Source organism: Aspergillus luchuensis, chromosome 7, assembly GCF_016861625.1.
Source record: "Aspergillus luchuensis IFO 4308 DNA, chromosome 7, nearly complete sequence".
Lineage (NCBI taxonomy): Eukaryota > Fungi > Ascomycota > Eurotiomycetes > Eurotiales > Aspergillaceae > Aspergillus > Aspergillus luchuensis.
The window spans coordinates 1,789,528-1,805,931 of NC_054855.1; the positions used below are offsets into that span (position 1 = coordinate 1,789,528).

At 48.8% G+C, this 16,404-nt stretch overlaps 8 protein-coding genes across 8 annotated transcripts; 5 read left to right on the top strand and 3 right to left on the bottom strand.

Annotated features, from left to right (window-relative positions):
• Positions 1-217: 217 nt before the first annotated feature.
• AKAW2_70621A (Zn(II)2Cys6 transcription factor) lies at positions 218-1,828 on the bottom strand (the record flags this gene model as incomplete). The annotated part of the gene is made up of 1 exon (XM_041683223.1): positions 218-1,828. One exon carries the CDS (start codon positions 1,826-1,828, stop codon positions 218-220), a length of 1,611 nt encoding a protein of 536 aa, XP_041547505.1.
• An 878-nt stretch (positions 1,829-2,706) lies between these two features.
• AKAW2_70622S (putative choline transporter Hnm1) lies at positions 2,707-5,057 on the top strand (the record flags this gene model as incomplete). Its single annotated transcript, XM_041683224.1, has 13 exons — positions 2,707-2,815; positions 2,884-2,964; positions 3,042-3,092; positions 3,143-3,319; positions 3,370-3,558; positions 3,617-3,804; positions 3,861-3,884; positions 3,938-3,965; positions 4,022-4,234; positions 4,302-4,359; positions 4,420-4,551; positions 4,630-4,814; positions 4,891-5,057. The coding sequence occupies 13 exons, from the start codon at positions 2,707-2,709 to the stop codon at positions 5,055-5,057; spliced, it is 1,602 nt and encodes a 533-aa protein (XP_041547506.1).
• Positions 5,058-5,784: 727 nt separating this feature from the next.
• YPT35 (uncharacterized protein) lies at positions 5,785-6,728 on the bottom strand (the record flags this gene model as incomplete). Its single annotated transcript, XM_041683225.1, has 5 exons — positions 5,785-5,857; positions 5,916-5,973; positions 6,029-6,123; positions 6,179-6,204; positions 6,297-6,728. The coding sequence occupies 5 exons, from the start codon at positions 6,726-6,728 to the stop codon at positions 5,785-5,787; spliced, it is 684 nt and encodes a 227-aa protein (XP_041547507.1).
• Positions 6,729-8,670: 1,942 nt separating this feature from the next.
• On the top strand, positions 8,671-9,373 carry AKAW2_70624S (uncharacterized protein; the record flags this gene model as incomplete). The annotated part of the gene is made up of 3 exons (XM_041683226.1): positions 8,671-8,779; positions 8,842-8,936; positions 9,008-9,373. The coding sequence occupies 3 exons, from the start codon at positions 8,671-8,673 to the stop codon at positions 9,371-9,373; spliced, it is 570 nt and encodes a 189-aa protein (XP_041547508.1).
• A 669-nt stretch (positions 9,374-10,042) lies between these two features.
• On the top strand, positions 10,043-10,420 carry AKAW2_70625S (uncharacterized protein; the record flags this gene model as incomplete). Its single annotated transcript, XM_041683227.1, has 1 exon — positions 10,043-10,420. The coding sequence occupies one exon, from the start codon at positions 10,043-10,045 to the stop codon at positions 10,418-10,420; it is 378 nt and encodes a 125-aa protein (XP_041547509.1).
• A 157-nt stretch (positions 10,421-10,577) lies between these two features.
• On the top strand, positions 10,578-11,749 carry AKAW2_70626S (uncharacterized protein; the record flags this gene model as incomplete). The annotated part of the gene is made up of 10 exons (XM_041683228.1): positions 10,578-10,592; positions 10,645-10,734; positions 10,781-10,927; positions 10,986-11,015; positions 11,081-11,121; positions 11,169-11,213; positions 11,266-11,391; positions 11,448-11,474; positions 11,527-11,562; positions 11,617-11,749. 10 exons carry the CDS (start codon positions 10,578-10,580, stop codon positions 11,747-11,749), a joined length of 690 nt encoding a protein of 229 aa, XP_041547510.1.
• Positions 11,750-12,478: 729 nt separating this feature from the next.
• AKAW2_70627S (COP9 signalosome complex subunit 1) lies at positions 12,479-14,132 on the top strand (the record flags this gene model as incomplete). Its single annotated transcript, XM_041683229.1, has 4 exons — positions 12,479-12,611; positions 12,672-12,716; positions 12,779-13,059; positions 13,116-14,132. 4 exons carry the CDS (start codon positions 12,479-12,481, stop codon positions 14,130-14,132), a joined length of 1,476 nt encoding a protein of 491 aa, XP_041547511.1.
• A 1,004-nt stretch (positions 14,133-15,136) lies between these two features.
• On the bottom strand, positions 15,137-15,990 carry AKAW2_70628A (putative GPI anchored glycoprotein; the record flags this gene model as incomplete). The annotated part of the gene is made up of 3 exons (XM_041683230.1): positions 15,137-15,470; positions 15,548-15,792; positions 15,859-15,990. The coding sequence occupies 3 exons, from the start codon at positions 15,988-15,990 to the stop codon at positions 15,137-15,139; spliced, it is 711 nt and encodes a 236-aa protein (XP_041547512.1).
• Between the last annotated feature and the right edge of the window lie 414 nt (positions 15,991-16,404).

A 16,404-nucleotide genomic window follows, 5' to 3' on the forward strand; every position in this document is an offset into this window, starting at 1 on the left:
TGTAGGAATTCGGTTTTTCTGGTCGATATGAATGATGAACTTGTGCATGTGGCCTAGTAAGTATAGTTCAACTGTGCTTCTTATGTATGTATTCCGTTGCGCGCCTTTTGTTTGTCCAGAGGTCTGAGTAAACAAAAATGGGATTCTAGTCTATAGTATAGTCATTTCTCTCTATAAGCTTTGTGGTCTCTACCATGACAAGGCCAAACTAATCAGATCATCGGAAAAGAAACGGCCGTCGATGTACTTGGAGGTCCATCTTTTCCGGGTCCGATAGCGTATAGCATAGCACTGCATGGTGTCCATCCCCTAACATCTCCAGAGACGTGTCGCGCACACGAGCATATTCTGGAATGAAGCCTGCTACCTCACCCTCACTCTCGATAGCGACTACCTGACGCGCCAGAGTTGCGAAGAATCGAGAGTCATATGGCCCTTCGCAATGGGGCCAAGAATCAAGAAGACTTAATGCTCGTTGTCGAGTGGGGAGATCTCGACACCGAAGACTGGTCCAGCCTAGTGGAGCAATGATGCCTATGTCGGCTACTATTTTGGTGAGAGCCTGGCCGTACTCTGCCCTCATGCTGTTTATGATGCGCTCGCAAAGGTCCACGAATGTTCGGAACTCTGGTAGATAGGAGTCATATACGAGCTCTGACCGGCTAAGTACGGTTTCCAGATCCACCATTAAGACGATATGGTGAAGTCTTATCGTATCCAAGCTGCGTGCTTCTTTGGTGGTCATCTTAGATAGATGGATTCGCGCGCTGAATGCCTCAAAGGCCGAGATATGTTTCATTAGCTGAGTCCGTAGCTTGTGGTGCTCGACGGTGAGTTGAAGGACGTCGGTCATTGGATTGCAGAGCAATGACCGGCAGGTGGTTCGAAAGCGGAAGATGACATTTCCTAAAGGATCTAGCTTGCCTTTGACGTCCTCCAAGCTTTGGAAGTCGAATTCTTGGTTGAGAATATCAGTAGTCAAGTAGCCGTTCTGTGCTCCCAATCTAGTAACGGGGCCAGATACTTTGAAGAACGCGGATTGAGCATCCAGCTGTGCGAACGCTCGCAGAAGTGCCCTTTCGGCCGTAGATTCTTGGGCCGTCTGGAATACTTTTGACATTACAAGGGTACGTGCCTCGTTCCCCTTGCGATTCGCCAAAACCTGAAGCCCGTTCTGAAGATGAGCGAATGCTTTTGCCCGATTGCCCTGAAGGTATTCAAAGAAAACAAAGGTGACGCAGCACATAAGCACAGCCAAGCGAGCCTGAGGATCGTTTGACTGCAGGCGTTTTTGTAGGGCAGAAATGGCCCTGTTGTACTGCTCGAGCGCGAAGCGATGGTGGTCATTACGATCCAAGTCAACTTTCTGCACAAGCATTCCTCTAGCTTCGGAGTCTTGATGCAAAGCCCCTAGAGCAACAACTGCATGGCATACAGCGGCCTCGGCTTGGCTCAACTGGAGTGCCAGTCGCTGCCAAAGTTCCGAATCAAAGAATCCCACCATCCTAGGCACGGTATGTGTTTGGAAGTAGGTAAAACATCGACGTTCGTCTGAACTCATTCCGGGGAGACAGACTCGCAGCTGAAACTTTGGGCGACTAGCGTTGTGCAAATGCCCGCCGACACTTGTTGGAAGTCGGGTGAAATCGTACCCATCACAAGTCCGTCCGGTGGAGGTGCAGTTCTTGCACGCTCCAGGAGCCTCATCGCATTTGATTCTTCTCGTCCGACATGTTCGACATCCGGTGCGGGACTTGGGGGCATATTTTCTCCGTCTTTTAGGTTCCATTTCGGATAGTCTCGAGCAACGGGAATTCTGCAGAAGCATGAACTTGGACCCTGAGTCAGATCATCGAGCGCAGTAATTAGCTCACATCCTAGTCGGTTATGGTAATTAGGGGCGTTTGAGGCATAGCTTAGTAAGGTGATGGTGAAGCTCTGTTGGTCAATAGATCGCCACTACTAAGTAAGTAGAACTTAGTATCCCTAACCGGCAGCAGTTAGTAGCGCTTACTACGCTTGGTGTCTGCCTCTCCAACCAGCATCAGCAACAATCTGCAGCAATCAAGGCTGAGCTTATCTTGCCTCGATAAGTCTAGTTCTGTGGGGAAGGTATAGTACTAGTAGCTTTATTCGTGGAATAATCCTTGGTTTGTTCGCCTGTGTTAGCGACGCCCACAGATATATACCTGACTGAAATAATACAACCATGGACTAACTCTTGGCTGTCATAAAGAAAGATTGTTTTGCACTGTAAATGTGACGAGCACAGTATCGAGCGGAAACATAGATGAAGGAGAGCGTAGCATTAGCCTGGAATCTAATGATGAGGCTCTAGGGCACCTGATGCCCAATGGTCAATCCCCCCCATCACCGCAAGGGAGGCGGGAGGAAGGAGGATCTTCTTTCTTTCTCCGCGACCGGCATGACTGGTCCTCTGTTATCCACGCCAATGAGCGTGAGACCAGTCGTACTAATTCTCCGGCTTTCTGTCCGGGCAACCGGTGATCTCGAAACATGTCCGGTGCTCGAGATAAGTATTCCCCGCTTTGATAAAGTCTGATAACTGTCGTGTGTCGCTGATAAGGCGGCGGCCATGCTAAAAAGTCCATACATCTAGATCTCCATGTCCACACGAGGATGTTTTGGCACAATTTATCCTTTGAAACCAACAATACTTAAAGCTCCTAATAGGTCATAATCAGCATGGACAATTCCATAAAATCTGCGGCGCCCATTGCCCAGCCCCTTGATGATAAAGAGTCTGGCAATATTCGGGTCCAGAATGCAGATGAATTGCGCCTGGCGCAGATGGGTAAGTTCAATGTCACCAAAGCTTCTAATTCCACACATCTAACGGGATTTTTACCTGCGATACAACAGGCCATAAGCAAGAGCTGAAACGTCACTTTTCAGTATGGAGTCTCATCGGTCTGGCTGCAAATTGTACCATTTCCTGGACTGGTGAGTTACGTGCCACTACACACTTGAACAAGGGTGTATTCTGGACGCCAAAAAATATCTAACCTATATCTCAATAGGACTTGGCCTAGGTCTCATCACTTCCATCAACGCTGGCGGTCCCGGTGCCCGTACGGAGCCCCGTAACTTTAGAACAATGCCATGAGATTGACCTTCCCAGTTATCTACGGATTTATCCTCGTCTTTATCCTGCAATGCTTTCTGGGAACATCACTAGCGGAGTTTGTTTCTGCGTACCCAGTCGAAGGTGGGATGTATCACTGGATTGCAGCCATTGCTCCGAAACGTTACAGCAATGTGTTAAGCTTTGCGACTGGCTGGAGCACAGTGTTCGGCTGTATGAGCCTCGACAATATCTGCTAAGTCATTTGATGCTGATGTCTATAGGGATATTTACCACTGCCTCTACGAACCTCGTTTACTCGTCGAACTTTATCGCCCTCATTGCCTTGTACAGACCCAACCTTGTTGTGCAGCCTTGGATGACTTTCGTTGCGTACCAAGGGTTCAACGTCATAACCTCTGGAATCGTCATGTTTGGCAATAAGTGGATGCCAGCAATCAACAAATTCTCGTGTTGGTATAACTTTCTCACTTTATGTGGCTCTTTTGCTAACAGAGGGTGTCGGGACAGTATGCTACCTTCAACTGGCCTGGTTTGCCATCCTGGTCACCGTCGCAGCCACTGCTCCCAAGCACAATGACACAGAATTCGTCTTTCGAACCTGGATCAACGAAACCGGTTGGAAGAACAATGTCGTCTGTTTCATAACGGGCCTAGTCAACCCTCTGTACAGTCTAGGCGGCCTAGATGGGATCACTGTATGTATTCCAGTTCGCGTTGCATGGAAGTAATTAACTACTAATTAGAACTACAGCACATCACCGAGGAAATGCCAAACGTAAGTATCACACTTTAGCTCCTGATCAGAAGCTAAACTATACACTGCAACAGCCAGGAAGAAACGCTCCTTTAGCCCTAGGTACGCCAAACAACTCTGTTCCTCTATAATATATACTAACGCAACTGTCTTCTTAGCTTGCACACTCGCCATAGCTTTCGTCACCGGCTTCACCTACCTTCTCAGCCTTATGTTCTCCGTCCAGGACTACGCAAGCCTCGCCGACTCCCCAACAGGTCTTCCCCTCGCAGAGCTCTTTCGCCAGGCAACCCAAAGCCGCGGAGGTGCCTTTGCCCTCGTCTTCCTTCTCTGGGTTGCAGTCGGACCATGCGTGATCGGCTCACAGCTGAGTATGACTGAACTGCCTCTTCAAGCTACGAATCAACCATTTATATATTAACGATGTAACTCCAATAGGCACCGGGCGAATGCTCTGGGCATTTGCCAGAGACGACGGACTTCCCTTCTCTAAGTTGTACGTTCTACACCAACTAACCCATTAAACCTGGACCACAGACACTAACCATATCTCAAGTTGTTCCAAAGTCAACAAACGATTCGGAGCTCCCATCAACGCCCAGCTATGCGTGGGTATCATCATTGCACTTTTAGGCTGTATCTACCTTGGTTCCAGCACCGCATTCAACTCGATGATGAGTTCTGCTGTGTACGCAACCCCCATCACTCCCCACAACCCCTGATACATCAAGCGAAAGTCCCCCATAATACTGACCTGCGCCCGCAGAACAATCAACAACATCGCCTACCTCGTCCCCATCCTCACAAACGTTCTCCTTGGTCGCAAAACCATGCACCGTGGCCCATTCTCATTAGAATACGTATCAGGAATGACGGTCAATATTATCACTGTTGCATGGCTGGTCTTTGCAATTGTGTTTTTCTCGTTTCCTTATGATATGCCTGTTACTGGTGAGTTATATATCATACTCCCTCTCTTTGTCTGTGTTGATGTCGGATCTTATTAGTGCTAATTTTTACATGACAGCCTCGAATATGAATTATACGTGTGTATGTGTCGGTGGGTTCCTGCTGCTGGAGCTATTGTGGTGGATTGTGGCGGGAAAGAAGTATTCGAGACGGATGGAGAAGGTAAGGGAGGAAGAGAAGAATGCCTCGCAGGCGGTGGTGGTTGACCTTGTGGGGAAGAGCTGAGTTTGTGGTTTGGTTTTTGGTCTTGCGTGGGTTGACTGAGGTTTAGTCAAGATTGAATTTATGAGATATGTTTGTGTATTTATTAGGAATAATTGGGATGTTCTGGACTATGATACTGCATGTGCCCCGGACATGCATATATGGCTATTTATGGCCATTGAGGCTAATTAAATCCTTGACGCTAAATAAAGTATACTGTGCATATGCATTGCGGATGGCGGGAGAAAGTAAATGTAATAACAACGTCGCAATTCTTGCATGCCTGCAGTGCAAGGTGGCTGACGTGTTGAAAGTCAAGTCATAATTGTTCTGAGTACTGAGCTAGAAGTCAATTAGACGCCCATATCCGCAATAGGAAATATGGCGGCCACATATAGCGTCCGATGGACGAATTGTGGAAAGATGATTAGCGGTCTCTAAGCCTCTCAGAGCTTCGATCCTTCAATTTCAGTTTCGTAAGCAAGACGATCCCTTCAGCTGCAAGTGAAGATGCATCTGCTACCGTCCAGATGAATGGGGTAAACTTTGCGCATTAATATATAGCAGCTCAAAGGCTGCATTAGTGCTATCGCTTGTCTAGTCGATTTCGACCCTACATTTGCAGGGATTGTTGTCCCTACTTGGATCGTCACCCAATGCAATAATTATCCGAGGTAGGCGTTAACATCGTCGAGTCCGTTATATCAAATAGGTGTAGCTAGATATTGAGTTCAGTGATATGCTGAGATTAACACAGTCTCCCGAATAAGAAATCTTTGACGACTGGTGAGCTGGAAAATTCAGGGTTCAAGAGGACACAGCTATGCCGATTGATGTTAGCTATCAGCCACGGACAAAAACCATGTTCCTGCTGCTTACTTCAAGAAATATTCCAATCCAACCCTGCGGGACTCAAGAAACGAAGGGCGAAATTTGACTGGGTGTCATCCGTCAGTCAGCCTCAAGACTCGTGTGGATTGTCTCAGACGTACATATAACGCTCTTGGGAGGAAGTGGAGGTAGGGCATTCTTCGCATGTGGGAAGGATGCCACCAATCGTTGTCGCAAGTCGTCGAATTCGGAGTATCTAGGGACAGAAATATTAGCAAAGACCAACGATTGAGTGCATTTCCCAAGCTCACCTTAAACGAACGGTGATGGGACCACCCTGCAAGTCATTAGCGCATAGATCTCCTAAGAGCATGGTGAGATAGCATCGCATAGCAATGACGAGAGCCTGGAGAGAGAACGCTGACGTACATCCAGTGTCTGTATCCTGCAATTCCACACGACATAGGATCCGATGCCCGTCTTGCCTTGTACGACGACATGATCATCGACAACCACACTTTTCGCCCACAAACCACGACTAGTCTCGCAATCTGGATCCTCTGTATGGTCCTCTAATGTAATTCCTGGCGCCTGGTCGAGAGAGATGTGTGAAGCCCTGGATGCATTTCTATGGTGGCTCCAATACGGCGGAACTATGCCGGACACCGGACGGTCCTTATTCGAAAGGTCCTGTGCCCGAGGAAGAATCGATCCGTTGCTCACAGCGACCCCGTCGGAGAGGGATGCAGCTATAGTATCATTGTTTATGATGTCCGAAGGAGGGGACGAAGATTGGGTAGGCGAGGAAGGGCGAGGCTGGTGCGGAGGCACGGAGGCGATGTCCTCATTCGCTGGCTCCATCCATCTAGATATTCGGTGGACGGGACAAATGCGAGCCTGGCTGTCACTAATAATAGGTTGGTAAACGGCGTGCAACCACGAAAGAGGAGATGAGTGGCGGGGGATGGCTAAATGTTCGGTCACATACGGGAATTACTAGTGAAGCTTGCTGGTACAACAGGAGGTCTGTGTACTGCGTTTCAAAGCCACAGGGTGTCAGCCCGGGTTTAGGTCAGGTATAGCTCGGTATGATACCCGAGAGTGAGAGAAGCGGAGACTCTGAAAGGAGGGGAAAGGGATGTTGATAAGATAGAATGTCTCAGATGGGGAAGGGATTGCTGCTTGAAGCCCATGGATTGACGATCGATATCAAGCCATTGCACCGGCCACGCTCCGTGTTCCGAAAGGAGCCAACGGGGATCACGGGACCACGTCGCCCAACGCCTTCCCAGAAGGAGCGAGTCATGTGCTGCTTATCTAGCACCCGCAAAGACATACAGTACTGTAGTTACTGTAGTAGGTCTGTTCGGTATGGGTGAAAGTATGATAAATTACCACAAGACATCTAGTTCGAAGGTTATGCTTTTTGTTTGAAAGAGATCTCCATTCTGCATCAAAAATGAGACCCAAAAAAGGTCACGCAGGAAGCTTTCTTTGTGCAGCAGAAGCAAGACTCAAAACCTCTCAGGATTAGGCTAGTTAATCTGGATAATCCAATTCCGGCCGCATTATTTCCCGCTAGCCAATTTGGCGCAGAACTAGTTCATTCCTCCTAGTCCCAACTGGGGCTAGTGACCAGGGTCCACGCTAGAAAAAGCCAAGAGTAGCCTTGCCCAATCAGGCATTCTCCAGTAATGGAGGATCGCCCAGTCGGGGTCCTTCAACTGAGACAATGCGGGTTCCCTCTCCCCCAATCCTGCTCCAGCCGAGGTGCGGTTGCTTTCCCCGTCCCCGTCGGCTGTCAGCCATCTGGAAAGATTCACCCTATCAACTGGGTCTCTTTCTGAGACATCCACACACCATCAGAGGCTGGTCTGCTGCTTTCTGTTCCATGCAGAAGTCAGGCGCGCTGGCAAATTCTCCCAAACCTGCAGTCAATGGCTGAACGATAACTAAACATAGCAGCAAAGCAAGCAGGGAGGAAAGAGGGGCCATGTTACCTGACAGGCTAAATCGATATTGCAACCCGCCAACGAGGGTTCAGACAGAAACTTAGTCCTATCTGCTATCGTACTGTATGGAGCTTTTGCTAGATGACTTGCCAATCGGCTAGTGGTACCAACTCGACCGGACTCTCTTCCGGCATTTCTTGTCTTGCTCCCTCGCCTCTGTCTTCAACCTGTTTTGGCCCCGTCGTTGTCATTCCCCCCAGTGGGTAAAGAGTCATACGGTCAATGGGACCGGACTCCAGTCATGAAAAGAAAAGAAGAAAGATGGAGACTAGCCACTCACTTAGCTCTTGCCAACCCGGCCTGGAATTTGATGGCTGGATCCAGAAGAAGCCGTCTGGAGCTTTAGGGAACTGATAGCGCCGCCACCACCCCAAGCTGACCTCGCGTAACGGGCGAAAAGTAGTACGGTGTGCGTGAATACTTATACCGAGCTTGGAGCGCCAGCTTTTTCACTATTTATCGCTTGCCCTCTTGGCTTTCTAATTTCTTTTCTCTCGGTTCTCCCTCTGGCAGTCCTGAGCTCTTGCTAATTTCCTATTTGAGTTCCTCGTTGTTGATATCACTAGCAGCTCACTCCATCAGATTGGCATACTACCTGTCCAAAACTCTACTACACTTCAAGCTGCCCTAGACTGAACACGTATGTGCGAGGCTATCATATCTCCCAGATTCCCATTCATTAGTTACAGAGATCAACACTGACATCTTGCATCATCGTCACAGTTCAAGGTCCTTTCTTTCAGTATCCCTCAAGTTCCGCTGTCGTACCCACCGCTTCTACGCCACTCGATATGCTTCTCCTCCGTCCCCTCATTGCTATAACCTCCGTGGTTGGCCTGGTTCTCTCGCAAAACACCACCTCCTCCATTGATCCCAATAGCGTCCCGATCGAAACAAGAAGTATGTTCTCTCTGCAGGCAATACTATGGTGCCAAATGTCTCATCTGACTGTGTAACGGTAGAGCAATGGTGTCAGGCTCAGACCTCGTCATGTCCATTACTTTGTTATCAGTTGCCAAACACATCGGGCTCACCCAAAGAAAACACATGCGACGCTGTAAGTGTGAATGATAAACCTATCTATCCAATGTACTTCATCTTGACTGATGCAATGGGGATTGAATGCAGAAAACTCTCAAATACCAGTGCATCTGTAGCAATGGCCTGAGTCCCAACTCATCACAGTACTCACAGACCATCCCATACTTTGTTTGCACTGAAGAGAATGACGAATGTGTCACTAAATGCAATGGTGACTCGAGCTGCCAGTCAGACTGCCGGTCTCAGCACCCCTGTGGTGCACAGGACCCCAAGCGTGTAAACGTGACGTCCACCGCTGCTTCCACTACTGCCGCAGCCACAACTTCCCTTCCGCCATTTACTGGAGTCCCTGATAAGGGAGCAGCAGCCAGGCCGTCGACTGACCTTGGGCAGGTATATGGCCTGGTTGTAGTTGTGGGAGCTTTCCTGGCTGGGTTTACAACATTGCTTTGAGACCAGGCTACAAGTCAGTATGAAGTTTATGCCATCTCTACCAAGTCCAAGTTTGGAACATTTGTAATGGGGCATGCCACATTTATGTAATAGTCATTTTTCGCGCATGTTTTGTTGATCTCTGAAATATTCTTCTTTCTTCACTGAGAGCGCTCGCAGCTAATTGATGGGGCGTCTTCTTTCAAAGTCGACACAATTTATGTAATGGGAATTCATGAGACCATCCACTCTTTCCAGATCTAATAGAGACTTTGATCCAGGCGTGCTACATTTGAGGCAGTAGTGCGCAGTTTCTGATGTCCAGATGAGATACAAACAATTTACCCAGCTGGGAGCAAAAGGCTGCAGGGGATGGCATCGACTGGTAGCTATGTTGCGAGACGAGCGACTGTTTATCCCCGAAAGGTATCCCTGGGCATTTGTTGCTTTCGAATCAGAATGCAGCAGTATGGTGAAGACAAAGTGAGTCGAGTTTGGAGTGGAGATGTACCGCGCGATGGTCATTTACACATTCTTACACTCCTTGGAAGAAGAATTCTCCACCTTCTGCTCTTAATGTACTGATACTATTCTTCATGGGACCTTCTACCAAGAAGAGGATCACAGTCGACGACTGGGACGAGAATTCCCCAACTCTTACTTGCCCCTCTTTACCACAAAGCATGGCTTATGTGCATCTTTTTCTCAGAGAGGTCAACAACATCCGCACTCAGAGCAACAACAACCTCTCTTCTCCACGTATTGGCAGCAATTGTCCCCGCTTCTTTCCTATCTTGCATTCACTCTTCCAATGTGTTCAGCAACTTCTTTGGGCAACCCACAACACTGGCGGGTCTGCGGTTGGCCGGGGCAGGTCACCCCAGTGTTCCTGCCAATTTAGTCGACACGGAACCCATTCACTTCTTCCTTTGCAACACCTTTCCTTGCGCTGATTCTGTTTCCCCCTCGATGACAGTCTTCTACTTCTCCCACACATCGAAAGGACTTAATCCATTCATTTCATCTCCGGCTACTACTCGTGTCTCTTCATCACCCCTTGTTTCTTAAGGCTATCTCTCATCCTATAACAACCTTCCATTTAATCTTGAGTCTGTGAGAACGAGCAATAACCGCCAAAGTGCTCTTTGCCTTGCCTTGTGTCTGACCATCTTATCGACGTCTTTGAGGTTAGGCCTCGTGGGTTTCGCTTTCTGTTATAAACAACATGCCTGGTGACCGCGTAAGAGCAGTGCTCATCATCAGTTATAATCCTACTCTAATAGCTACTTTAGGGATCCCGTTTCTGTCGTTTCTGCTTGAGACCTGGACACGAAGATACGCAATGTAACTTCCTCACACTTTGCCGGGGCCTATATGAACTTGTACGTTGAACTGGCTGTTACAGCGCGGCTACTAATCCTCATGCAGTCTCTCATGATATCACACCAGCCTGGAACCAGAGTGAACCTCACGGAAACTCAAAGAGCTCTCGATAGAATCGTGACCCGTCGCAACAGAAACAGACGACGAGCAATCAGACGGCGCGAGCGTGTTCGAGCAAGAATGACAGATGTTGTAAGTACTCCGTGAGCTGAATTGTCAATATTGCACAGTGCTGAGTACATCTGTTCAGGCGAGACGTGGAAATCATGCTCTAAATATTGTATGTACTCTGCAGCTATTTGACAGGGACTAGCCATGACTTTATGCTAAGGCCATCTGATGTAGAGCCGACGCGGTCCTATACATGCTGTTGCAACAACGCCCAGGTAAGATATATGATTCTTTCCTGGAATATGGTGACTGATGAGATAAGTGTTCCATCAAGCATGCTTAGACTGCCTGCTATTCCCGCAGCTGCGTAGGTGGTCCATAATCCTTATTCTATGTTCTCACTAACTAAGCTGGTTAAGACTGACCTCTGGCCCCGCGAATGCCCAAGCCATTCCAGCGGAAGAAATGACGTTGCCTGCGCACCACCTACCGAGCCTACCTGCCCCTGAGGCAGAGAGTGTATCATCTGTCCCAACTGCAACTAGGTATGTTGTTTCGAAGCCACGCTACTCGAAGAATGATTATCTGACTGTTGTATTAGTGACACTGACGTGACGATGGGAGTTGAGTAAGTATAATCCCATTCTTTGGTGCCGATCTCCGTAATAACACGCCAGAAGAGAGCTTGAAATCAGTCCAAACGCTGTAGATGCCAGGTAGGCCCCCTGTGGAGTATGGCAGAGAATTATACTGATTGCAATTCTCTCTAGTCGGTCACAACCTGCGGATGATCTGATCGTTCTCGATACGCTCGTCACAGCCGATGATTTCGTGGTGATGAACTCAAGTCAGACTAACGAGATAATCGAAAATCACTGCACAGAGTTGTTTACTATTGTGTAGCAAGGCCTGTTGTGACTACCTCTTCGCAGTGTTTCTAGGGCTTTTAGTGGGGACATGGAGTGTTGCGAACCTAATGGTAACGCAGAATAGCTGTCAACCACTACAAGGGGTATTTGGGAGAGACTTTGTATCTAAAGATACAGCCTGAAAAAATTTACTATATCGGGTGTGACTATCTAGGTACGACCAGTAATTATGTAGTGACTGGAGACCAGTTAGTATGCAGGCACTGGCCTGATGGTGGCCTGAGGAATGAAGTAGGGATAGCTACAAGGCGGTCATAAAGGCGGTAAATGCAGCCTAGGCAGCTACGTCGATAGATCGGGCCAAATGATGCGGCCGTCGGTGACCTTTGCGATAGATCATCTCACCCGCACATCCCACCTTGCCGGCTTGCATACTGCTGTTTTGATTTGCAGATTGCGCTTCATACTGCTGAGTGGCCGACCTTGCTGGATCATCATATATGAACTTGGAAGAAGCCGTTCCTTGACATCCGCAGACGCCTACGCCTTAAAGACCCGCTCGTTCTCCACTTCGCCTCTACCTGTGCGGCGTTATCACGCCTGATTTACTGCATTCCAACGTCAGGAGTTTCGTGGATACTCGACTACACATCCCGGAGGCTACGGACCGAACAAGTCTCTCCATACGATTTGCTCTTGGCCCCATACATCGTTCTATATTACCTCGCGTGTCAGTAGCCGAAAGCCGCACGGAATTGACGACATGGATTACACACAGTCAGACCCTTTCTATGGGGCTGTTCCAGCTCAAAGTGCTGGGTCAGTCACTGGTGCCGGGGGCGTGGACTTAGAGTCTTTGGGTGGAAATGTAGCAGGTCCTCTGGTGAAAGTTGATGGTATGTTGGCTCTGTTGGTTTGATCCAAAGGAACAGCGATGAATAACTCTCATTTTCTAGATCCGCCTAAGTTTGAACTCGAGTCATATATTGCGAACTACACTGGTACGTTACGCCTTAGATCACACGCGCTCCTTGCTGTGGCTAACCCCACTTCTTTCTCCTAGGCCGAACCAGATTCAATCGACTGTTCCTCATAGGCACATGCTCCACTTATCTCTCTGTCGAGGCATTGAAAGCCGCAGTTGCAGAAGCCAAGGGCGGCAGGGATGTTTCCAGATACGAAAATGCAGTTCGGGCACTTGCCGAAGTTGCACCCGGTGACCCTGAGGCAACACTTGATACAAACTGGGTGGATCATATGAAGAAGTCTGTTAAGGCGGAAACAGATCGACTAGAACACGAGCTCAGAGGCTATAAGAACAACCTGATCAAAGAGAGCATAAGGGTACGTTAAGATGACTCTGGTGAGGTGACTGGAAACCGTTTCCTAACTGCTTATAGATGGGCAACGAAGACCTCGGGCAACATTACAATCAGATAGGTGACCTTGTGTCGGCTTCCAAAGCATACTCTCGTATGAGGGACTATTGTACTACACCAACGCACATTGCATCGATGCTGTTCAAGATTATTAATGTCGCAATTGAGCGCGGCGACTGGCTCAATGTGCAGACGAATGTGCACCGGCTACGCAATCTGCAATCGAAACAGGAGGAGCAAGCCAAAAACGAGCCCAAGATGTCTGCTGCGCTGGGCCTTTCCCAGCTACACTCTGGTGCATATGTGGATGCTGCGAACAGCTTCTTGGCCACCGATCCGAGCTTAGGAGACTCTTACAACGAAGTACTCACATCAAACGACGTTGCAGTCTACGGTGGGCTCTGCGCGCTGGCATCAATGGACCGCAATGAGCTACAACGTCGCGTCCTCGACAACAATTCTTTCCGCAACTTCCTTGAGCTGGAGCCGCACATCCGCCGGGCGATCTCATTCTTCTGCAACTCTAAATTCCGAGCCTGTCTTGAGATTCTAGAAGCCTACAAGGCCGACTACCTCCTCGACGTCCACCTACAGCGCCATGTCAAGACACTGTTCACGCGCATCCGCACCAAGTCCATCCAACAGTATCTCGTACCCTTCAGCCGCGTGACCCTCGAATCCATGACGAAGATGTTCGCCCCGGGAGTCATAGGCGGCCAAGCCGACCCTACAGACTCCAACTCTCCCTTCGTGCAGGAGCTCATCGAACTGATTCAGGATGGCACTCTCGACGCGCGCATCGACTTGGAAAAGAAGGTGCTGGTCTCCAACCAGGTCAATCTGCGCACTGACGTCCAGCAGTCCATCCTGGATAGTTTGGATAATTACATCCGCGAAGCACATATTCGCGTTCTGCGAACTAACATTATCCAAGCCGGACTGGAGGTCCGTTCAGACGAGCGACGCCCGAGAGATGACCGGGGAAAGGGCGGGGATACCTTTGGCAATTTCCTTCCGCGCGGTCCGGGGGTCATGTAATGCTAGTAGCCAATTAGCCACCCAGCCAGCCAATCAGCTGATGAATGAGATACGACAAAGATTATCAAATTACCATTAGCTATTTGAGATACCTCCTCTTGTACAACCATCCTGTATGGTTCACATATTGCGAAGAAGGAGTAGGTTAATCGATTCACGTTCTCAGCCATGTTGATATGTGGGGAGACATAGCACGTGAGATATATATCTATTGCAGAAACCAGTTTCTCCAAGGACAGTACTTTATTTCTTCTTGTACTTCATAAGTACTGAAGGATTTTTGTAGTGTGAAAGATTGGAGTGGCTCCTATTCGCGTTCTCAAATAGAGAGAGAAACGCCTTCCTTTGGGTCTGATGCCGAGAAACAAACATCAGGTCATTGATTACTTTAGTACTGGTTAGTAACACAATACGAGCCTTATCCGGTCATTTCCTAGAACTAAGACAATGTAAGTTGTGTATTTGCTCTTCGCTTTTTATGCACGTGATGTAAGGTGTGTCTAATGTCTATAGTGGATGTTGGTTTGTGTGAACTAGAAGTAGATGAAGGAGGTCTTGTTGGGACATACATATAGTATAGGTATGGAACTTCTTCCCTAATATTATCAAAGTATACAACTGCTGACAGAGTGTAAGCATATCTCAACTTGGATGGAATCAATTGACATGATAATATTGAGGTGATTAGAATCATAATAAACACATCAATAAGGGTAGTAGTAATAGTAGTAGTAGTAAATAGATAGACATATAGAATAAAAAAAAAATAAAGAAACCATTCTTCACTTGTGGTACATGATCATCAATCAATCAAATCCACCACGCCTCATTTTCCCATCCAGCTTGCGCGCAGTTCTAAATGCAGGGTTTTATATGCTGACATTGTGTAGTGTATGTTGTATATCCTTTTTCCGATATACTATGATACCTGCTTCGTTTTCCACTTATGGAACACTCACATCTCTACTTCCACAGCTCAACCACATACCTATATGTGGTACTGTTTAAGCCATAGCCAGAGCAACCATCATGGCAGCACCACCAGCAACCCACTGGCTAGCGCCAGTAGCGAACGCACCACTGTCACTGGTGGTAGTAGCAGCACCGGTAGAGGCGGCAGAAGAAGAAGAGCCAGAGGCATCACCCGTAGCAGAGGCGGTGGAGGCACCACCGGTAGCAGTGCCAGTGGCAGAGGCAGTAGAAGTGATGGTGATGGGGACCTTGTTAAGCTGAGTGGTGGTAACACCGCTGGAGGAGGAAGTCTGGGTGTCAATGTTGTAGGTGAAGGCACAAGAAGCGACAGTGGTGCCGGTGAAGGAGCAGGTGGCCTGTTGGGAGCTGTTGTTTGGTGTGGTAAGTATACAGACGGATATTATATGGAATTGCGGGGGGACCAGGCGTGTGGGTTAGCTTACAATTCGTTACCGGAGGAAGTGAAGGCCCAGGTGCTGCTGCCGACGGTCAGAGTCTCGCCGCTGTCGGGGATGTTGCAGCTGTCGTTGAAGTCATCGTCATCATCATCGTCAGAGCTGGAGGCGGTGGTAGCACGCTTGACGACGGCGGCGCTGGTGGTTGCGGCGGTGGCAGCGGGAGAGCTGGTCACGGAGGCGCTGGCTGTCGCCGGGCAGTTGATGACCAGGGTGGTGAGGTCGCCGCCAGTCTAGGATGAGAGTTAGATCTGGAGAAGCATACCATGGTGAAAGGGGGATGTTTGGAGAAGACGTACGGTTCCAATCAGCTTGGCGTTGTAGTTCTCGCCGCTGGCAGAGGAAGGCCAGAGGACCGAGATGACATCGTCAGCGACGACGGTGGAGGCAGTGGCCAGGAGGGCCAGAGAGGTAGTCAATTGGAGACGCATGATGTGTGATTATATGGTTGAATTAGGGAGGAGGGTATATAGGGTTGTATGTATGTGAGGACTTAGGGAGAATGAGGAGAAAAAGGAGGATGAGAGTTGATTTGGATTGAGACTGTCTTGGAACATGTTCGCTGGGCATGGCGAGGTAAATAAAGGCCCGTCAGGATGGGGTCCAGGGCCATGGGGGCGAAATCCATTTTTTTCCCCTCTCCCCTGGCGTGTTGGAAGGCAGACGGGCAAATGGCGGCGAGGCTGAGAGGGTTGGAGATGGACAGGGTCTGGCATCAAGCGCTTGTTGGGGGCGCAGTCAAACATCGCAGTGCAATTGCCCAATTGGCCATAGCCAGGAAGCAGACCCTCTCGCACTAATGGGCGCTGAGAAACTAACAACACAGCCTAGAGAAGAACCTGTAA